The 24,205-nt window shown below is 43.7% G+C and overlaps 1 protein-coding gene across 1 annotated transcript in view; it reads right to left on the bottom strand.

Moving 5' to 3' along the window:
* Nucleotides 1–861: 861 nt before the first annotated feature.
* The window catches only part of sycp2l (synaptonemal complex protein 2-like), a 374,186-nt gene continuing 350,842 nt past the window's right edge, over nt 862–24,205 (bottom strand). Inside the window, exons 25-26 of the mRNA XM_059652659.1 lie at nt 1,406–1,476; nt 862–946 (exon numbers count right to left, since the gene is read on the bottom strand). Of these exons, the coding sequence (XP_059508642.1) occupies nt 862–946; nt 1,406–1,476 (156 nt within the window). The remainder of the gene's footprint in view (nt 947–1,405; nt 1,477–24,205) is intronic.

The raw sequence follows: 24,205 nt of genomic DNA, 5'->3' as shown, positions 1-24,205 counted from the left end.
AAGTATCATCTGAAGTTTGATAAGTGCTGATTGGAAAACTGTTGCAGCGATATCCAACAGAAGGGTTCAGCAGGCAAAGACTGTGGAATGTACAGTGTTGTCTTGGGCAGTCTGGCCTCATGGACTTGTCTGCACTTGCTCCTCCCTTTCCAATTGGTCAACTTGGACAATCCCCCGTGCAAATCCTTTGCTGCCAACAAAGCTGGCTAAGGGAAAATAACAACTGGCACAAATGTTAATCAGAGTGTAAATACCAGCTGCGAAAATACATCAACAGGTCCCTGAAAGTATTTAGTGAACTTTTCTTCACTGTCAGAGGCTGATTTAACCTGCAAAGGTTCCTGAGACCTTCTCTTTCTCAACTCCCCTAGGTTTTACTAGACACTGTTGTAAGTCAGGACAGGCCGTTCCCAACCCTTCTTTTAGACTGTAGTTTCAGATACTTGCTCCTAGTTCAACTGAATATCATCCATCCTGCACTTTGTTGAATGACAGCTGATGGCATCTCTTCATCATAGAATCCCTATACTGTGAGAACAGGCCCTTCAGCCCAACAAATCCACACCAACCCTCAGTGCATTCCGCCCAGACCCATCGCCCTCTAATCTACGTATCCCTGAACACTATGGATGATTTAGCATGGCCAATCCACCTAACCTGCACATCTTTGGACTGTTAAGAGTTAAGAGTTGCCCCAAATAAGGAGGTAAATTGATTATATAGATTTTATTACTTTCACCAGCTTGTATTCGGGCAATCAGAAGCTAAACAACACTCAAGAAGCTTGACACCATCCAGAATAAAACAGCCCACTTAACTGGCACCACATCTACAAACATTCAGTCTCTCCACCACTCATACTCATGAGCAGCAGTGTATATCCACAAGAATGCACTCCAGATATTCACCACAGATCCTCAGACAACACCGTGTAAACCTGTACCATCTAGAAGAGCAAGCGTGACATATATATAGGAACACCAGCACTTTCAAGCCAGTTGCCATTCTGACTTGGTAATTTTTTGTAGTTCCTTCACTGTTAATGGGTCAAAATCCTGGAATTCACGTCCTAGCGGCATTGTGGGTTTACCTATAACACATGGACTGCAATGGTTCAAGAAGATACCTTACCACTGTCCTCTCAAGTGCAAATAGGGATGAGCAATATATATGGGTAAATATCCTGACTAAATAAATAAAAATATTGGCCCTATTGAGAAATTTAAAAAGAATGTTTGAAGCACAGCACAAATTCAGAATGAATTTTAAATGAAAGGTACTCGTTCTCAAGCAATTATATGTAATTGTTAAAACTCCTATTATATAAACACTCTCTTTATTTCAATCTTTGAATGCAAAAACTATGGTGAGAATAGCTAACAAGTTCTTTTGCAACAATACATACCTATCTTCCATCTTCCTGTTTAAACTCTGTCCTCTGTGTTCCTTATCAGTTCTCCTCTTTTCTTTCAATTTCTGTTTAAAAGTATAGTTTGTGTTTAATAATTATTCCAACAGCCAGAAAATTTGGTTTCATGTTGCCCCCACCACCTTAAGTCACCACCCACTTCTTTATTTGTTAATGGGAGGATGATGTCTCTGGCTAGGCAGCATTTATTACCCATCCCTAATTACCTAGAGGGCAGTTAACAGTCAACCACATTGCCATGGGTCTGGAGTCATGTGTAGGCCAGACCAGGTAAAGATGGCAGTTCGCTTCCCTGAAGGACATTAGTGAACCAGATGGGTTTTTCCTACAAATGACATGGTTGTAATTAGATTACTTCCAGATACTTTAAAAATTGAATTAAAATTCCACCATCTGCCACAGTGGGATTCAAACCCAGATCCCCAGAACATTACCTGGTTCACTGGATTAACAGTCCAGTGATAATACCACTAGGCCATCACCTGCCCCTGAGAGCATAAGAGTTGGCAAGTCATGTTGCAGCAGTGTAAGGCTTTAGTTAGGCCACATTTGGAGTACTGTTGTGGTCACCACACGGCAGGAAGGATGCGGAGGCTTTGAAGAGAGTGCAAAAGAGGTTAACAAGGATATTGCCTGGATTACAGTGTCTGAACTAGGGTGGATAGGGAGAGCCTTTTTCCTAGGATGGTGACAGCGAGCATGAGGGGGCATAACTTTAAATTGAGGGGTGAAAGATATAGGACAGATGTCAGAGGTAGTTTCTTTACTCAGAGAGTAATAAGGGAATGGAACACTTTGCCTGCAACGGTAGTAGATTCGCAAATTTAAGTACATTTAAGTCGTCATTGGATAAGCATATGGACGTACATGGAATAGTGTAGGTTAGATGGGCTTCAGATCGGTATGGCAGGTTGGCACAACATCAAGGGCCGAAGGGCCTGTATTGTGCTGTAATGTTCTATGTTCTAACTATATGGAGAGGTTGGACAAATGTAGATTGTTTTCGCTGAAGTGTCACAGGCTAAAGGGTGACCTGATAGAATTACACACAATTTTACGAGGGGCATGGATAGGATGAATAGTCAGAGTCTTTACTCTAGGTAGAAGTGCCAAATGCTATAAGATGTAGGTTTAAGGTGAGAGGGGAAACGTTTAAAGGAGATGTGTGTGGAAATTTTTTGACCCAGAGGGTGTTGGATGCCTGGAACGTGCTGCAGGGGAGTTGATCAAAGCAGATACAATAACAATGTTTAAAATGCATTTAGACAGAATAATAAACTGGAGGAAACAGAGTGATATGATTCTATGCAAGCAAACGTGATTAGTTTAGTTGACAACATGATTGTTGACGCAGACACAGTGACTGAAGGGCCTGTCTTATGAACCATAACAGATCCTAGCATTTTCTCTAGTACTGTTGTCAGAAAAGCAGCCTGTGTTTTCTGGCTCCCATCTTCCCTAAATCATTGCATAATCTACAAAATTCTGGAAGAGGATCGTCAATGTATCCAACTCTTTCAACACTCTTGGAAGTAGTATGTCAGGTTGAGGGTTTTATGAACTTTCAAACCCATTAATTCCAGTTTATTACTTATTTTTTAATTGTACCTACCTTCTTCAGAGGCAGGGATATTTCTTCTTGTTTGTCAATATTGACATGATCTATATAAACACTTGTGACAAAGAACTGATCGCATCATTTGAAATCTAATTTCTGATAAAAATATTGTCTGTTTTCTTCTCACTTGAGAGCAAGTGACTGACTAAATGTCATATCAAGAAGTTTGAGGTGATGCACTTTTGGCAGAAGTGATAACAAGAGGCAATACAAATCATAATTTCAAATTAATAGCAGTTCTATTGTGTAGCAATGCGTAGGAACAAAGGAACCTGAAGATGTATCTGAATCTATATCTGAAGGTGGTAAAACAGTGTCAGGCGTTGTGTACTGGATGCAAGTTGAATGGTCAAACTACTAAATTTGAAGCAAAACACTACTTTATGCATACACTATATCTAAAATACAACAAAAGAAATAAGAAATTGGAGTAACTACTCTACTGGAAAACTTAACACAATCATAATAGATTATTTAACTACTAAACAGTAACTTTAGTTCACACCCTTGCTACCTGAAAATTTCTCCTTTCCCCAATTTCCATCCCTCACAGATTGAAATTGATGTCGGAAGCTAAAATATGGCTTATGAACCAACCCACAATCACCTGTAATTTCCACTGTTAATCTTGTAGTCAACTTTCTGCTCTCCCAAATGAATTCTCACTACTTCAGGAAGTGAATTTTTCAACTCCTCCAAAATAATCATCTCATAAGAGTCATACGTTTGCTCTAGTTTCAATGCCCTTATTCACCATTCAAAATTACTTTGTTTGATCTTTCAAACTCAATGTCTTTTATTTTAACCCAGATACAGACAACCCACAGAAATACAATCAGATCAAGAGTCAAATTTTACCCTAAAGTTGAATAGCTTAGGAATAAACCAATTCAAATCCAATGCATGCCATTCAGAATCACAGGAAACATTACAATGGTGGCATCAAACTTTAAAGGCTATGTTGAGGGCTTATAGTCAAGGCTATCTATAGGATAGGGATAAAGGAATTCTATTTGTACTGTTTGCAATTAGGGATGCACCTAATGAATCAACTAAATTCACTCCATTTGAAAAAAATTTGCAGCATGAGGTGAGAGGATGACTATAATTGGTCTAGGAGAAATTGGTGTCAGAGTTCAGAGACCACCCATCTTGGCTGTGTGTCAAATTTTAATGAAAAATTAAACAGTACAAGTGAATTGGCTTGACAACATTTGGAAGTAGCACAGCTACTGAAATAGAAAGCAGACAAGATATTACAAATTCACAATTTTGCTAGTAGAGAAAAAGTGTTAGCATTACTTCCAGTGGTAGGTGAAACTTTAAAGGCAAGGTTTGGTGAGCCTAAACCAATCAGAAGGAAATTAAGTGATGTGAATTATTTGGAAGAGTGAAACAAATCTCACACAGTGTGTCATGTGAAAATGCTTAAAAGGTATTTTGAGACGGAAGGAAAGCAAAAGGAGAATGCGTTACTACTTACAATGCAGAATGCAGAACAAAGTTCAGATGATTCTGAATTGGACATTCCTCTAATTAAACTGGACAATGAGGAAGGCACAATGGGGAAGTTCTCAAAACTGGGATAAATTATTGAATTACTTTCCAGGAGGAGAATCAAAACAACCTGAAATTTATTACAATCAAGTGGAGACATATGTGGGAATAATCTGGGAAATACTAATCTAATTACCCATAAGCGAGGATGTAAGGACAACTGTTATTTGGGACTTTCCTAATAATGAAAAGGGAAATAGTGCAATTCCTGGGATTGAGTGATTTTTGTGAGAGGTTCATACCAAATTTTAGCAGCGTGGTTGCTCTACTGACTGATTTAGTGCACTTGAAGAAGCACAGAAAATTTCAATCTACAGCACACTGTCAGGAGACTTCTGACAGCTAAAAACTGTGTTAACTACTGCCCCAGTGTTAGCCCACCTAAGTATGCAAAGCCATTCAGCATGGCTATCGATGTGAATAATGAGCGTGTCGGTGCTCTACTCTTGAAAGAAGTTGGCAAGAAGGTAGAAAGACCTATTGAATATTTTTCCAGAAAACTGAATAATCATCAACAGAAATATTCCAGGACCGAGAAGGAGAACTTTAGGGTGGTGTTGGCATTGTAACATTTCAACATTTTTACTGCCAGTAACTTGTTTGAGACAAATGTATATACTGATCATATCCCCTTAAACATTTTGGAAAATTTTGGAGGAAAAGAATTGCAGACTGTTTAGATGGAGACTATTGCAGCCAATCAATTTGAAACTATACACACAGCAGGATCAGAGAATGTGATTGCCAACATGGCTGTTGCAATGTTGATGAAAGAAAGACCAAGGCATTCTGTGGTGGGAAAAACAGACTCAAATGGACTGTATTAGTGACGTCAAAATCAGAAGAACTGTGGATGCTGTAAATCAGGAACAAAAACAAAGTTGCTGGAAAAGCTCAGCAGGTCTGGCAGCATCTGTGAAGGATAAAACAGAGTTAACATTTCGGGTCTGGTGACTGAGGAAGGGTCACTTTGTCCTTCACAGATGCTGCCAGACCTGCTGAGCTTTTCCAACAACTTTGTTTTTGTTGTATTAGTGAGGTGTTTTGCTTACTTAGAGTCAATTTAACAAATTTGCACTACAGTGTACTAATTGTCTAAGGCTGGGGATTATAAAAATGAAGCAATATTTTTGTACTGAAGGTGTGACAATGTTGTGGCTTTAAAAGGTGTATTTTGTGCAGATTTCTTTTAAGAGAAAGATTGAACAAGAGGTGAGGACTGTCTGTGGTAAAATAAACAATTTATGAGGTCTTGAGGTTTTTTTAAAGTTAGAACAGTAGAAGCTGCCTGAATGGGCATGACCAGCTCTCACGGGCCAGGACTGTAATTTTTTTTTAAGCTTTTAGGTTCAGCAGAAGCCAGCGTTTTGAAAAAGTAAAAGCTATCTTTTCCTTCTCTTGGCTATAGCTAGAAGATGAGGTTTTTCTCTACTTCTGGGTTATCTGTGAGATAACCCTATTTTTTGAATTGGCCTTTTTTCCAAGGGATATTTTATGGGATATTATTATATTGCAACAGTTAATTAGTCATAGTTACAGTATCTACTATTCTGTTAAATTTAGAAGTGTTAATCTAAGTTCTTACTTCTTTTGTTGTATTTTAAATGTAATGTTTGAATAAGTTATGCTTCGCTTAACATTGAGTAGTTTGACCAGTTGAATTGCATCTGAACACAGCACTTTTCATTTGCCTTTAAAATATGAAAAAGTTAGGGTTTAGGCTGCCTTATTTAAAAATTTGAGGGTGTCTGGTCTGATCCATAATAATGGTACTTTTTTACAGGGCAGGTATGAAAGTACCATGGCTTTATGAGGGGTAGTGTGCCCTTTTGTTGAAGGAAAGTTTTAAAACAGAGGTAATGAGCTGTCAAATAAAATCCCATAAACAGTTTGTGAGGCCTTGGGGAATTTTTTTACAGTAGAAACATTAGAAGCAGCCTGAATGGGTGAGGCAAGCTCGTACAAAACCAGGAGTCTTTTTGAGTTTTTTTTTATTAGCGTCTGTTAGTCTTTAAGATGGATGTGGAAGCTGTTTTTCCCCTCTCTATTACAATTAAAAGTTGGAGGTTCTCTTCCTACTGCTAGAATTGTATAAGAGACAGTCTGTTTTACTGAATTTGTTTTTGTCAAGGATGTGTTGGGATATTACTATATTGGAACAGTTATTGCTCATCAGTTGAATAATCTGTTAAGTTTTCAAATCAAATTGTTATTGCAATTTCTTCCTTCTTCTGTTGTAATTTGAATACTGTAGCTTTTGAACATGGGACAAAAACAAAATTGCTGGAAAAGCTCAGCAGGTCTGGCAGCATCTATGAAGATGAGTTCTGAGGAAGGGTCACCTGTTTCGAAACGTTAACTCTGTTTTCTTCTTCACAGGTGCTGCCAGACCTGCTGAGCTTTTCTAGCAACTTAGTTTTTGTTCCTGATTTACAACATCCACAGTTCTTTTGGTTCAGCTTTTGAACATGGGTCGCTTTAGTGTCTGAAGAGATGCAAATGATGCTGAACACTGCAAGCATCAGCAAACATCTTCAACTTCTGACCTTACGATGAAGGGATGGTCATTAATGAAGCAGCTGAAGATACTTGAACCTAGGACACTACCCTGAGAAAGAACTTGGCTCAGAGAGTCACAAGTTCTGGAGCACAAGTCTTCAGTACTATTGGCAGAATGTTGTCAGGGGCCATAACCTTTCCACTATCCAGTGCGTTCAACCATTCCTATATATCATGTTGAGTGAGGATGTATCTATGAAGATGGATCAGGGAGAACCAGTGGATGTAGTGTGCCTGGACTTTCAGAAAGCCTTTGATAAAGTTCCGCATAGGAGATTGGTGAACAAAATTAGGGCACATGGTATTGGAGGCAAAATACTGAGTTGGATTGAAAATTGGCTGGCTGACAGGAAGCAAAGAGTCGTGATAAACGGGTCCCTTTCGGAATGGCAGGCAGTGACCAGTGGGGTACCACTAGGTTCAGTGCTGGGGCTGTAGCTGTTTACAATACATATTAATGATATAGATGAAAGCATTAAAAGTAATATTAGCAAATTTGCTGATGACACAAAGTTGGGTGGCAGTGTGAAATGTGAGGAGGATGTTATTAGAACACAGGGTGACTTGGACAGGCTAGGTGAGTGGACGGATGCATGGCAGATGCAGCTTAATGTGGATAAATGTGCGGTTATACACTTTGGTGGCAAGAACAGGAAGGCAGATTACTATCTCAATGGAGTCAAGTTCGGTAAAGGGGAAGTACAACGAGATCTAGGTGTTCTTGTACATCAGTCAATGAAAGCAAGCATGCAGGTACAGCAGGCAGTGAAGAAAGCTAATAGCATGCTAGCCTTCATAACAAGAGGAATTGAGTATAGGAGCAAAGAGGTCCTTCTGCAGCTGTACAGGACCCTGGTGAGACCACACCTGGAGTATTGTATGCAGTTTTGGTCTCCCAATTTGAGGAAGGACATTCTTGCTATTGAAGGAGTGCAGCGTACGTTCATGAGGTCAATTCCCAGAATGGTGGGACTATCATATGTTGAAAGATTGGAGCGAATGGACTTGTATATGCTTGAGTTTAGAAGGATGAGAGGGGATCTGATTGAGGTGTATAAGATTATTCAGGGATTGGACACTCTGGAGGCAGGAAGCATGTTTCCGCTGATGGGTGAGTCCAGAACCAGAGGATACAGTTTAAAAACAAGGGGTAGGCCATTTAGAACAGCGTTGAGGAAAAACTTCTTCACCAAGACAGTGGTGGATATATGGAATGCTCTGCCCCAGAAGGCAGTGGTGGCCAACTCTCTGGATACTTTCAAGAAAGAAATAGATAGAGCTCTTAAAGATAGTGGAGTCAAGGGTTATGGGGATAAGGCAGGAGCAGGATACTGATTGTGGATGATCAGCCATGATCACAATGAATGGTGGTTCTGGCTCAAAGGTCTGAATGGCCTACTCCGGCACCTATTGTCTAATGAAACAAATTGGCTGAAGACCTTTTTCTGTAATGGTGGGGACCACTGGAGGAGGATCAGATGGATCATCCACTTGGCATGACCAGATGAAGGCTATTGTGAAAGCTTTATCTTTATCTTTTGCACTGGTGTGCAGGGGTCTTCCATCATTGAGGATACAGCTGTTTGTGGAGCCTTCTCCTCCAGTTAGTGGTTTAATTGTCCACTATCATTAATATGACAGCACTGCAGAGATTAGAGCAGGTCTGTCAAGAGTGATATCGCTTATCTCTGTCTATCATTTGTTGCTTTGGCTGTTGGCCACGCATGCCTTGTTTGGTAGCTTCATTAAGTTGACACCTGGTGCTCCTGGTATACTCTCCTGTACTCTTCATTGAACCAGGGTCGATCCCTTGGCTTAATAGTAATGGTTGACTTGGTGATATGCTGGGCCATGAGATTTACAGATTATGCTAGAGTAGAGTCCTGCTGCTGTTGACAGCCCATAATATCTCATGAATGCCTAATCTTGAACTACTCCATCTGTTCCAAGTCTGTCCCATTCAGCATGGTGCTAGTTTCACACAACACCTGTTACTGTTGATAAGTATCCTCCACCACGAAAACAAATATTGATTCAGAGTCTTTGCCATTTCTGCGCGTTTCAAACTAATTAAATACCTGTGTTTGTGCTCTAAAGGATCAACATTCACTTTAGCAACTCTTTTTTTCAACACTTATATAAGTCATTGCTATCCACTTTTATATTTTGTGCTACTTTTTCTGTATAATTTACCTTTGACCTTGTTATAACTATTTCTTACTAACCCTGTGTTGTCCCTAGAGTTTCCCAATCTTCCAGCCTGCCTGCCATTTAACTTTGCAAATCTTCTCTCTAAAATAGAATCCCTCCAGTTTGGGGGCAGGCCCTTTGGCCCAACAAGTGGACAACAACCCTCAGAAGGTCCCACCTGGGCCCATCCCCTATAACCCACAAGGCCTACATATCCCTGAACACTACAGGCAACTTAGCATGGCCAACCCATCCCCTCAATGAACTTTATGGGGGCAGTGTGGGCTTGTTGGGCTGTATGGCCTGTTTCCACACTGCAGGGATTCTGTGATTCTATGATCCAATCATGTATGTTGTAGACAATTAAACAACTCACCGGAAAAGGAAGCTCCACAATTATTTTTATGCTCAATAATGGAAGAGTCCAGAACATCAGTGCAAAAGATAAGGCTGAAGCATTCACAACAACCTTCAGCCAGTAGTGTCAAGTGGATCTCAGCCTCTTCCAATCACAGATACCATTCTTCAATAATTTCAGTTCACTCCATGTGATATCAAGAAATGATTGGAGACTCTGGGCAGTGCAAAGGCTATGGGTCCTGACAACATTTGGCAATAGTACTGAAGACTTGTGCTCCAGAACTTGCTACTCCCCTCACCAAAACTGTCACAACACTGGCATCTTCCTGCCAATTTGGAAAACAGCGCAGGTACATCCTGCACATAAACAGCAGGGAAAATCTAAACCACTCCATTATTGTCCCATCAATCCACTTTCAATCACCAGTAAAGCGAGGGAAGGTGTCATCAACAGTGGTATCGAGCAGCACCTGGTCAACAGTAACTTGCTAACTAATGCACAGTTTGGGTTCTGCCAGCGCCACTCAGCTCCTGACCTCATGACAGCCTTGGTTCAAACATGGATAAAAGAGCTGAATTCCAGAGGTGAGGTGAGACTGTCAGCCCTTGACATCAAGGCTGCATTCAACTGAGTGTGGCATCAACGACCCACAGTAAAACTGGAATCACTGGATATCAAGAGGCAAACTCTCCAATGATTAGAAGTCATTCTTGGCAAAAAGGAAGATGATAGGGCAGCACGGTGGCTCAGTGGTTAGCACTGCTGCCTCAGCACCAGGGACCCAGGTTCAATTTCAACCTCAGGTGATTGTCTGTGTGGAGTTTGTACATTCTTCCCGTGTCTGTGTGGGTTTCCTCCGGGTGCTCCGGTTTCCTCCTACAATCCAAAGATGTGCAGGTTAGGTGGATTTGCTAAAGCTCACATCGTGTCCAGGGCTGTGTCAATTACGTGGAATAGTCATGGGAACTGCAGGGATAGGATAGGGGAGTGAGTCTATCGGGGGGGGGGGGGTTGCTCTTCAGAGAGTTGGTGTGGACTTGTTGGGCTGAGTGGCCTGTTTCCACACTGTAGGTATTCTATGATTGTAGTCGTTGGCGGTCAATCATCTCATCTTTGCAGATGTTCCTCAAGTAGTGTCCCAGGCCCAGGTCTTCAGCTGCTTTATCAACAACTGTCCCTCCATCATCAGGTCAGAAGTGGGGATGTTTGCTGATGATTACACAATGTTAAGCACCATTCATAACTCCTCAGATACTAAAGAATCCGTTTTCAAATTCAATAAGATCTGGACAATATCAAGGCTTGGGCTGACAAATGGCAAATAACATTCTTACACAAATGCCAGGCTATGACCATAACCAAGAAAGAGACAAACTATCATCCCTTGACATTCAATGTTGTTAGACAATGTTGTCTCACCTGTTGAGTTTTTCCAGCTATTTCTGTTTATGACACTAAGGCCACTTTATCTTCATGCTTTACCTTAAAGACTAAAGTTTTGTGGTTTCTTCATTTTAAAGCTGGTTTTTTTAATTCTAGCATGCTGTAATTACTTCCCTAGAGGATACTTTACTATTATAGCTTTGATTAATTTCACATCATTGCACAATACTAAATCCAAAATAGCCTGCTGCATTTGGTTCCCCGACATTTTGCAGTAAGAAACATTCCCTTGTTCTTGAAGCAATTCTTGCCCTTTTCATTAATCCAGCCTACATGTATTTTAAAATTATTTCTTCCTGGCTTCTCCTGTGTCCTACTGTGGGACTACTATTCTGGGACCTGTAGATTACTCTCACTGAGGACTTCTCTTCCCTTACTATTTATTATTTCTATCCTGATTGATTGCACGTCTTGATCTCCAGTGCCAAAATCATTTCTCACTACAGCATTGATCTCTAGCTTTTACTAACAAAGCTATACCACTCCCAGATAATAAAATGTGAGGCTGGATGAACACAGCAGGCCCAGCAGCATCTCAGGGGCACAAAAGCTGACGTTTCGGGCCTAGACCCTTCATCAGAGAGGGGGACGGGGTGAGGGTTCTGGAAAAACTCAACAGGTGAGACAACATTGTCTCATAGCATTGAATGTCAAGGGATGATAGTTTGTCTCTTTCTTGGTTATGGTCATAGCCTGGCATTTGTGTAAGAATGTTATTTGCCATTTGTCAGCCCAAGCCTTGATATTGTCCAGATCTTATTGAATTTGAAAATAGATTCTTTAGTATCTGAGGAGTTATGAATGGTGCTTTCCCCCCACAGTGGTCGAGAACGCCCTTGACCGCGTCTCCCGCATTTCCCGCAATACATCCCTCACACCCCGCCCCCGCCACAACGGCCCAAAGAGGATCCCCCTCGTTCTCACACACCACCCTACCAACCTCTGGATACAACGCATCATCCTCCAACACTTCCACCATCTACAATCCAACCCCACCACCCAAGGCATTTTTCCATCCCCACCCTTGACTGCTTTCCGGAGAGACCACTCTCTCCACGACTCCCTTGTTCGCTCCACACTGTCCTCCAACCCCACCACACCCGGCACCTTCCCCTGCAACCGCAGGAAATGCTACACTTGCCCCCACACCTCCTCCCTCACCCCTATCCCAGGCCCCAAGATGACTTTCCATATTAAGCAGATGTTCACCTGCACATCTGCCAATGTGGTATACTGCATCCACTGTACCCAGTGTGGCTTCCTCTACATTGGGGAAACCAAGCGAAGGCTTGGGGACCGCTTTGCAGAACACCTCCGCTCGGTTCGCAACAAACAACTGCACCTCCCAGTCGCAAACCATTTCCACTCCCCCTCCCATTCTTTAGATGACATGTCCATCATGGGCCTCCTGCAGTGCCACAATGGTGCCACCCGAAGGTTGCAGGAACAGCAACTCATATTCCGCTTGGGAACCCTGCAGCCCAATGGTATCAATGTGGACTTCACCAGCTTCAAAATCTCCCCTTCCCCCACCGCATCCCAAAACCAGCCCAGTTCGTCCCCTCCCCCCACTGCACCACACAACCACCCAGCTCTTCCCCTCCACCCACTGCATCCCAAAACCAGTCCAACCTGTCTCTGCCTCCCTAACCTGTTCTTCCTCTCACCTATCCCTTCCTCCCACCCCAAGCCGCACCTCCATCTCCTACCTACTAACCTCATCCCACCTCCTTGACCTGTCCGTCTTCCCTGGACTGACCTATCCCCTCCATACCTCCCCACCTATACTCTCCTCTCCACCTATCTTCTTTTCTCTCCATCTTCGGTTCGCCTCCCCCTCTCTCCCTATTTATTCCAGAGCCCTCACCCCATCCCCCTCTCTGATGAAGGGTCTAGGGCCAAAACGTCAGCTTTTGTGGTCCTGAGATGCTGCTGGGCCTGCTGTGTTCATCCAGCCTCACATTTTATTATCTTGGATTCTCCAGCATCTGCAGTTCCCATTATCACTATACCACTCCCATTTCCTTTATGTCTATCCTTCCAGAATATTGAATGCCTTTTGGATTTTCAATTCTCAAACCTAGTCTCCCGGTAACCACATCTCAGCAATCAGGATGAAATCATAATTTTTCTCAACTTGTGCTGATAGCATGCTAATTTTATGGTAAGCCGATTCAGATGCCAAGCTTTTAGATTTGTTCAACTATCAATTCTTGTACTCATGTACAATTCAACGGTGCAATATGAGCTTCATATACTCCTTTCATTTTCTGGTAACAATTAACCTCATCATTAACTTGCACTTCGACCTCCTCCTTTCACTTTTACTGTTTTAATTTTCCATGCAACTGAATATTCCCCCTCCCCCGCATGTTTGATTGTTTATAGTCTTAGTTTTGTGATTCACTAGGTCACTAATGTTGAGTTGAGCCTCCCAGAACATCTTGGCCAATTCTACCACTCTTCTCATCATGGGCCAAGTTACTCAGGGCCTGGTTAAGATATCATTCAATACTTCTATGGAAGCTAAATTTGTGAATATACATAGTTGAGTACATTAGTAGGACGTAAGATTGCAAACTGATGTGGATAGCTTGTGTGATTTGGCAGATGGAGTACAATGTGGAAAGACATGAACTTGTTCACAATGGCATGAAGAACCACAGAGTGAAGAATTGCAAGATGATCTGGGTGTTTTACTGTATCAATCACAAAAAGTTTATATACAGGAACAGCACATTTTTATTCGCTCATTAAGAAGAGGTGGATGACATCATTAATGAGTAGTCAGTATTCACTGGGAAGGGGACAGATGATGGCGAGAGTACGAAAGAATGGGTTGATGTTCTAGAGCATGTTAATATGAAGGGGGAGGTGGTGTTGGTTGTCTTAAAAAACATTAAGGCAGACAAATTCCCACAATCTGATGAGATCTATTCCAGAATACAGAGGGAGCCAAGGAAGCAGACTATTGGGACCTTGATAGAGATTTTTGCATCCTCTTTATCCACAGACGAGGCCCAAGAAAACTGGAGAACAAATGCAGTTTCTTTATTGAAGAAAGACAACAGGAATAATGCAGGAAATTATAGATTGGTGAGCCTTACATTAGTGACAAACATATTACTGGAGAAGATTCTTAGCCACAGGAATAACTGTCAGATAGTCAGCATGGCTTAGTGCAGGGAAGGTCTTGTCTCTCAAATTAGAGGTGTATGAGGAAGTGACAAAGATGCCTGAAGACAGCAGAGCAATGAATGTTGTCTCCATGTACCTTACTAAAACTTTTGACAAGCTTTGTCATGTTAGGCTGATCCAGAAGATTAAGTCACATGGAATCCTTTTGAGTTGACAAATTGGATACAAAATTGGTTTAGTTATAGAAGACAGACAGTAGTCGTGGAAGGTTGTTTTTTCTGACTGGGGGCCTGTGATCAGTATGTTCGGCAAGGATTAGCGCTGGAAGCTCTGTTGTTCATAACTTATATCAATTATTTGAATAAAGAGTGTAAGTGGAGTCTAAGTTTGCACATGACAAGAAAATTGGTGGAGTTGCAGATACTGCGCAAGGTTGTCAAAAGTTACAGTATAATTAGTTGGAAAGTTGGGCACAGCAATGTCAGATGGAGTTTAATCTGAACACGCGAGGTAATTAGTTTTGGGAGGTCAAATGCAGAAGCAAAGTACACAATAAATGGCAGGGTGCTTAGAATCATTGATATTCAGAGGGATCTCAGGGTACAAGTCCATAGCTCCCTGAAACTAGCCACATAAGTGGATAAGGTGGTAAAAAAGGTGCAGGGATGCTTAACTTCATTGGTCGGGACACTGAGCATGGAAGGTGATAATTATGCTGCAGCTGTATAAAATCTCAGTTGGGCCACATTGTGTGCAGTTGTGGTCACCACACTGTCGGAAGATTGTGAAGGCTTTGGAAAATGTGCAAAGAGGTATACTAGGATTTGCCTGGATTGGACAGTAGTAGGTGTAAGGAGAGGTTGGATAAACATGCTAGAGTGTCAGATGCATATGAAGTCATGATAGGCCTGGATAGGGCAGACAGTCTTTTTCCCAGACGGAAATGTCAAATACTGGGGAGGAGATAGGTTTAAAGTGAGGAAGGAAGAAGTTTAAAAGACATGTGCAAGACAGAGGAACATGCTGCCAGAAGGGTTAGAGTAGCAAAGTTTAAGAGACACATGAACAGGCAGGAAACAGAGGGACATGTATCATGTACGGGGAGATGGGATCAGTTTAGAATAGCATCATTGTTGGAGCAGACACGGTGGGCCAAAGGACCGACTCGTCATAGGTCACAGAATCCCTACAGTGTGGAGACAGACCCTTCAGCCCAACAAGTCCACATCAAACCTCAACACATTTCACCAGACACACCCTGCTATAACTCACCTGATCTACACATCCCTGAACACTACAGGCAATTTAGCACGGCCAATTCACCCAGCATGCACATCTTCGGGCTGTGGGAGGAAACCGGAGCACCTGGAGGAAACCCACGCAGACACGGGGAGAATGTGCAAACTCCATACAGTCACCTGAGGATGGAACTGAACCTGGATCCCTGGTGTTGTGAGGCAGCTGTGCCAACCACTGAGCCACCATGCCTGTTGACTACTAATTGATGTTCTAAAGGAACCGGACATAAAAGTAAAGACACTGGGCTTTAGTTGTATACCGCACTGATGAGACCACGTCTTGAATACTGTGTGGAGTTTTGGACTCAGAGGTGAGCTTGCAAGATGATAAAAAAACTGGCTCAGTCACAGCAGACAAGAGAGTGATAGTGAAAGGGCGTGTTTCTCAATGGAAGGCTGTGACTACTGGTGTTCCTCGGGGATCAGTGTTGAGACCTTTGCTATTTGTAATATATATAAATGATTTGGAGGAAAATATAACTGGTCTGATTGGTAAGTTTGCTGATGGCACAAAGGGTGGTGGAATTGCAGACAGCGATGAGGACCATCAGACAATGCAGTAGGTTATAGATTAGTTCGTAACTTGAGCAGAGAGAAGGCAGATGGAGTTTAAACTGGAAAAATGTGTGAAGTGATGCATTTCAGAAGGTCTAATCAAGATGGAAAACATACAGTAAATGGCAGAACCCTTAAGAGTACTGATAGGCAGAGGGATCTGGGTGTACAGGAACACAAATGAAGGTGGTCAACATGGCATATGGCTTGCTTGCCTTCACTGGCTGCGGCAATGAGTTTAAGAATTGGCAGGTAATGTTGCAGCTTTACAGTATCTCAGTTAGGCCTCAGTTGGAACTTTTATGTTCAATTCTGGTCAGCACACTCCTAGAAGGACGTGGTGGCTTTGGGGAGGGTACAGAAAAGATTTATTAGGATGTTGCCTGCATGGAGGGCCTTAGCTATGAGGACAGGTTGAAGAAACTTGCGTTGTTCTCAGTGAAACAATGGAGGTTGAGGGGCGACCTGACAGATGTCTACAAGATTATGAAGAGCATGGACAGAGTGGACAGGGAGAAGGTATTTCCCAGGATGGAAGAGTCAGTTACTAGGGGGCACAGATATAAGGTGAGAGGGGCAAGATTTAAAGGTGATGTATGAATGACATTTTTGCACAGAGGGTGGTGGGACAGGTGGTGGAACTGGATAATGGGGGAGGTAGTGGAAGCAGATGTGAAAGGGTGTCTTGACAAATACATGAATAGGATAAGAACAAAGAGAAACAGTTCTCGGAAGGGGAGGGGGCTTTAGTTCTGACAGGCAGCATATCAGTGCAGGCTTGGGGAAGGGCCAAAGGGCTTGTTCTCGTGCTATAATTTTATTTGTTCTTTGTTCTATTAATCTGCATTTAAGCCTGTCAAACAACTTGGAATCTCCTCTCTGTCTGTGTTAATTTATCTACTTTTATCACCGTGCTTCTCCTTGAGATTTCCAATCTCCCAAACTCCTCTGCTCCAGTCCATCTAGCTTACTGCAGTGTGAAGGAAAAGCTGAAATCATGCTCACTGGCCTGTATTATTGTATTATCTCAGATCATAACATACTGTCTTGTATAATTTATCACACCTGCCTCATTACACATCACCAGATCTAAAATACTCTGATCCTTTATTGTACTCACAACATATCTGAAATAATTCCACGAAGGTCAGTGTCCCACTACCAAGTGACCCTTTACAAGTGATCAGGACATGGGCTACATGGGCTCAGAGCCAGCTGCTAAAGTAAGGTGAATCCCTAAGACTCATTTATATTTTTTCTCTATTTAATAAAATATTTATGGACACATTTGCAGATGAAATATTTAATTCTTCTTGGACAATTTGTTAGCCAGGACCCCCTGACTGGCCCAGGTTAACAGGTCCAATCTGGGAACTCATTAATTAGATCCCCCTAGCCAGCCTTGTACCAATCGTTACATCCCTCCCCCACCTAAGTCTGGGTAGTAGGCCCTGTTTCTCTAGCGGATTCTCCTGGGACATTTTCACCCCAGGTCCAGTTCCTCTGGCTCTGACAAGAGCAGTCAATACCAGACTGCAGTCCATATCTTGAGCCAGGTCCATCTCAGGAGAAATTTCTCCTCTTCTTTAGGCCCTAACAATACCAAGGCTGTGACATCAGCTGCATCCATCTCAGTTTCTGAGGGTTCTTCAATGAGAGATAGCGGGGGAGAACCCACGGTTTCTGACAACCTTTCCAGCTATTCTGAGAGGGTACTTTTGTTTTGCTCCTGCCCAGTTTGCAAGGTAATAGTGTTAATGTGATCCACGTTTGTTCAGAACTGCTTCATTTTAAGCCTACCACAGTTTAAACCCCACCAACCTCCAAATCTAACGCATCATTCTCTGACATTTCCACCATCTGCAATCTGACCCCACTACCAAAGACAGTTTCCCTTCCCACCCTTACGTGCTTTCCAGAGGGGCCACTCTCTCCGTGACTCCCTTACCTGGTCCACACTCCCCTCCAGACCCACCACTCCCGGCACTTTTCCCTGCAACCGAAGCAAGTGCTATACCTGCCCCTATCCCCTCACCCCCATCCCAGGCCCTAAGAAGACTTTTCACATCAAACAGATGTCCATCTACACATCTGTTAATGAGATATACTGTATCCCCTCTTTCCGTTGTGGCCTCCTCTACATCGGGGAAACCAAGCGGAGGCTTGGCGACTGCTTTGTAGAACACCTACGCTCAGTTCACAACAAACAACTACACCTCCCAGTCGCGAACCATTTCAACTCCCACCCCCACTCCTCCGTCGACATGTCCATCCTAGGCCTCTTGCATTGCCACAATGACGCCACCCGGAAAGATGCAGGAACAGCATCCCATATTTCACTTGGGAACGCTGCAGCCCATAGGTATCAATGTAGACTTCACAAGCTTCAAAATCTCCCCTCCCCCGACCACATCCCAAAATCAGCCCAGCTAGTCCCTGCCTCCCTAACCATTCCTCCCATCTCAAGCCCCATCCCCATCTCCTACCCACTATCCTCATCCCGTCTCCTTCACCTGTCCGTCCTCCCTGGACTGAACTATCCTCTCCCTAACTCCCCACCTATATTCACCTTCACTGGCTCTAACCCCACCTCTTTGACCTGTCTGTCTTCTCTCACCCTATCTTCTCCTTTATCCATCTTCTATCCGCCTCCCCCTCTCTCCCTATTTATTTCAGAATCCCCTTCCCCTCCCCCATTTCTGGAGAAGGGTCTCAACCCGAAACGTCAAGCTTTCCTGCTCCTCTGATGCTGATTGGCCTGATGTGTTCATCCAGCTTCACACCCTGTTATCTCAGATTCTCCAGCATCGGCAGTTCCTACCATCTCATGACCTAGAACAGTTCGGTATCAAGTGAAGCTGTATGTTGTTTCTTTAAGCCCGCCTTCAATGTTTGGACTACTCTTTTCACCAGACCAATGGATGACAGATGGTATGGAGCTGTCTGAACGTGCCGAGTGCAATGTTGGCAAATGATATCCCATTGTCTGTGACAAATACTTCCAGGAGTCTGTGTGTCATGAATGATGTTTGCAGCTTTTCAACTGTCATCCCTGAGTTTGAATGAACAAATGAACTCTATGCATGTCCAACCACTGTGAATAGGCGTCCACATTGGCAAAGAACATTGAGCCCATGAAAGGACGGCATGGTTGACATCTAACGGAATCTAAGGTTTACCTAGCCGTTCATAAAAATGTGGGGGCGCTACTGGCAGTAATTTTCATCCTCTTTGATGCTTTGGGCACTACCCCACCAATGCGGCTATGTCAGCATCCAATCCAGGTCACTAGACATTACTTCTCGCCAACATTTTCATTTTGAAAACCTCTGGATGATTCTGGTGGAGTTCAGCAGTGCCTTTACTTAGGACAATCACTCTTGCTCCCCACAGTACTGGGTCATCTGCTGTTGCCGGATCCAGCAAGGTTTTAATCTTGTTTGTGATGGCTCTTTTGTTGCCCCCATCACCACTAGCTGTTTTAGTTCTGCCAAAACACTGTATTTTCGTGTCCACGGTCTGACATTGTCGCGGTGACTGGTAGGGTGTCTAGACAGTTTAAATCCAGAATGGACTCTCCCATGGGAGGCATCACCGGTGATGTATTTGCCAGTGTAAAACGGCCTCCTGGATGGTGTTCCAACTTGCAATTATGTGCACTAAGGATAAGAGACAATCACTGAATTTAACCAGAAATTATGAGTAGCACAAGCTTGTCTTCTTGAGGTAGGCCTAGCCAAGGCTTATCTTCTGTTATGATTATAAATTTACATTTATAGAGGTATTGGTGGGACTTTCTCATACCAAATATGACTGCCAAACCTCCCTTCTCCATTTGGACATATTTGCGTTCAGCATAGCCAAATTCCGGGAAACATACACTATCAGGTGTTACTCTCAGTTGGGCCACCAGTGAGCCAACACCACCCTGATACCACACCGGGGGGGGGCATCGCAGGTCAGCACCACATTTTGTTTAGGGCTATTGTGGGCCAACACCTTAGGTGATAACTGCTTTTTCACTTCCCTAAAGGCTACTTCTTGACTACCCAACCATTTCTAAAGCTGACCCTTTCTCAATAGCAGGTGTAAGGGCACCATGACAGATGCCAGATTACATTGAATTTTCTGTAATAATTCACCAACCCAAGAAAGTTTAAACAGTCCTCGATAAGCATATGGATGATGATGGGATAGTGTAGGGGGATGAGCTTAGATTAGTTCACAGGTCGGCGTAACATCGGGGGCCGAAGCGCTGTAGTGTTCTATTCTATTCTATGAACGGCTTAAACTCCAGAACAGATATTGGAAACGGGGCTCCTTCTGATCGCTCTCACTTTGTCTTTCATCAGTGTAACCTGATCTTGTCAACTGTGTAGCGCGTAAGTCACCTGAGGTGCCTGGAATACACATTTTTCACTTCTAAGCCATACGCCTGCCCAGGAGAAATGTTTAAGCACTGCGTCTAAGTTCTTATTATTAGCATGTCACCCAGATAAAGAGCATTGGGTTAGACTTTGTAAACTATTCTCCATCATTCATTCTAAAAGGGTGTAGACTGATGATACTCCAAACAGTGGTCTCATATATTGGTACAAACAATTATAGGTATTAATTGTGGCATACTTTTTGGACTCCCCATCTAATCACAATTGCAGGCTTATGTCCAGCTTCTTGAAGGGCAGCACCCAACCCCTGTGAACAGTATTGCAAACAAATCCTCTCTGCAGGGATTGGGTATTTATCCAACTGTGAAAAGCAGTTATCCATTTGCTTAAAAAAACCGACAAAAGTAAACTGACCCATCAGACTTCACAATCAGTATGACAGGTGATGCCCATTCCGTAAACTGTACTGGTTTGCTGATTTCTTTGCTTTCCAGCCTCCTGATTTCGGCTTCTACTTTTGCATGTAAGGAAGAAGACAACAGAATGGCCTTGCAGAATCGCGGAATTGCTTCCTGGTCAACATGCAAGGTGGCCTTGGCTCCTTTGATAGCACCTAGACCTTCCTGAGGCGCCTCCGGCTATTTAATTAGGACTTCAATCAGGCAGTCATTTTCTAATTGAGAAATGCTGCGCCAATCTAGGTGAAGCTTTCTCAACCAATTTCACCACATCAAGGTTGGGCCCAAACCTTTTACTAGAATCAGTGCTGACTGCACCAATTGCTTCTCATAGGAGACCAAAATTGAAGTCGTATCCTTAATATCTAATGGTTCCCCTGTATACATTCACAATCTGGCAGAGGTCTTCTGCAAACTTAAAAGTTGGAGTCCACAGGGAATCTTGTTAAAGATTGGTTCTGCAATCATTGATACATCTGCACAGGTATCAACCGCTATTAGAGGAAGGGTTACCAGACCCAAAACGTTAACTCTGTTTTTTCCCTTCACAGATACTTACAAACCTGCTGAGCTTTTCCAGCAACTTTGTTTTTGTTCCTGATTTACAGCATCTGCAGTTCTTTCAATTTTTATTAGAGACTACTGACTATTTTACCAGAAATTTATCTGGATTGGTTCTGACTTGGGTGTTGCTCAGCAATTATTTGTTGTTTGCTCCAAACCAGATGTAGGTGCACTTTTCAGGGTGTGCACTCTCCTAGAAGTTCTCTTACTCAATTCAGGCCTCATAGGACTCCTTTGCTCTCTCAAGTCAGCATACCGGCAAAAAATACAATGTCTGCTGGCCTGGATCCTGAAGAACATTTTAGCCATTTGGCTGAGGCTTTGTTATGTTTTGGGGTTTTGCTGTGGGCTAACCTAGGGTCCCTCTGCTCAGAATATGTCCCGTGTGAGGCTATGCGATTGCCTGCACTCAAGTGGTGTTCCCCAGTTCAGTCGGACAGGTGAAAGTGTCCACTTCCATCAGGATATCCCGAAATTCACATGCTCCACTTGGCACATTTTCGAAAGCCAAAGCCAGTTGGAATGCCCGACTGAAGTCCAGTTGAGCTTCAGCTAGTCAGCTTATTTGCATGGTTTTGTCACTAATCCCACATACCAAACGGTCTCTCAGCATCTCATTCAGGGTTAATCCAAAAAGCAAGGGTGAAGAAAGAAAAACCTCTTCAATCAGCAAGCAGGTAGAGTATGGAATGGACTGTCTGGAAGTGTACTGAAGCCAGGTTCAACTGAAACATTCAAGAGAGCATTGAATGATTATTTAAGTAAAAGTAATGTGAAAGGGACTGAGAGGAAAGCAGGATAATAAAATGTGAGGCTGGATGAACACAGCAGGCCCAGCAGCATCTCAGGAGCACAAAAGCTGACGTTTTGGCCCTAGACCCTTCATCAGAGAGGGGGATGGAGTGAGGGCTCTGGAATAAATAGGGAGAGAGGGGGAGGCGAACCAAAGATGGAGAGAAAAGAAGATAGGTGGCGAGGAGAGTATAGGTGGGGAGGTAGGGAGGGGATAGGTCAGTCCAGGGAAGACGGACAGGTCAAGGAGGTGGGATGACTTTAGTAAGTAGGAGATGGAGGTGTGGCTTGGGGTGGGAGGAAGGGATGGGTGAGAGGAAGAACAGGTTAGGGAGGCAGAGACAGGTTGGACTGGTTTTGGGATGCAGTGGGTGGACGGGAAGAGCTGGGCTGGTTTTGGGATGCAGTGGGGGAAGGGGAGATTTTGAAGCTGGTGAAGTCCACATTGATGCCATTGGGCTGCAGGGTTCCCAAGCGGAATATGAGTTGCTGTTCCTGCAACCTTCGGGTGGCATCATTGTGGCACTGCAGGAGGCCGATGATGGACATGTCATCTAAAGAATGGGAGGGGGAGTGGAAATGGTTTGCAACTGGGAGGTGCAGTTCCTTATTGCAAACCGAGCGGAGGTGTTCTGCAAAGCGGTCCTCAAGCCTCCGCTTGGTTTCCCCAATGTAGAGGAAGCCACACAGGGTACAATGGATGCAGTATACCACATTGGCAGATGTGCAGGTGAACCTCTGCTTAATATGGAAAGTCATCTTGGGGCCTGGGATAGGGGTGAGGGAGGAGGTGTGGGGGCAAGTGTAGCATTTCCTGCAGTTGCAGGGGAAGGTGCCAGGTGTGGTGGGGTTGGAGGGCAGTGTGGAGCGAACAAGGGAGTCACGGAGAGAGTGGTCTCTCCGGAAAGTAGACAAGGGTGGGGATGGAAAAATGTCTTGGGTGGTGGGGTCGGATTGTAGATGGCGGAAGTGTTGGAGGATGATGTGTTGTATCCGGAGGTTGGTGGGGTGGTGTGTGAGAACGAGGGGGATCCTCTTCGGGCGGTTGTGGCGGGGGCGGGGTGTGAGGGATGTGTTGCGGGAAATGCGGTCAAGGGCGTTCTCGATCACTGTGGGGGGAAAGTTGCGGTCCTTGAAGAACTTGGACATCTGGGATGTGCGGGAGTGGAATGCCTCATCGTGGGAGCAGATGTGGCAGAGGCGGAGGAATTTGGAATAGGGGATGGAATTTTTGCAGGAGGGTGGGTGGGAGGAGGTGTATTCTAGGTAGCTGTGGGAGTCGGTGGGCTTGAAATGGACATCAGTTACAAGCTGGTTGCCTGAGATGGGGACTGAGAGGTCCAGGAAGGTGAGGGATGTGCTGGAGATGGCCCAGGTGAACTGAAGGTTGGGGTGGAAGGTGTTGGCAAAGTGGATGAACTGTTCGAGCTCCTCTGGGGAGCAAGAGGCGGCGCCGATACAGTCATCAATGTAACGGAGGAAGAGGTGGGGTTCGGGGCCTGTGTAGGTGCGGAAGTGGGGCTGTTCCACGTAACCTACAAAAAGCAGGAGATTGGCACCAGGCAATGATGCCCTTTTAATGTGCCAGTGCTGCTATGATATGCCGAATGGCTTTCTTCTGCACCATAACATTTCTGTGATTTGCTTCTGCACTCATAGATAGCTGTGACTTTCACCGAATCTATCCTACGTTCTGAAATTCTCCCCCAAAATCTCTTTCCACACCTCCTCTCCGTTAGGATCCTTCTTTAACAAATCTTTATATCCACTTCCCTAATACCCCTCTTAATCTTGGATTTTCTGTGAAGCAACATCTTCCTAAAAGTTGCTGTGTAAATGCAAGATATTATTCCCT

Source organism: Stegostoma tigrinum, chromosome 19 (genome assembly GCF_030684315.1).
Source record: "Stegostoma tigrinum isolate sSteTig4 chromosome 19, sSteTig4.hap1, whole genome shotgun sequence".
Classification (NCBI taxonomy): Eukaryota; Metazoa; Chordata; class Chondrichthyes; order Orectolobiformes; family Stegostomatidae; genus Stegostoma; species Stegostoma tigrinum.
Note: the sequence above shows the minus strand (reverse complement) of the source record. Positions and strands in the feature narration are given on the sequence as shown.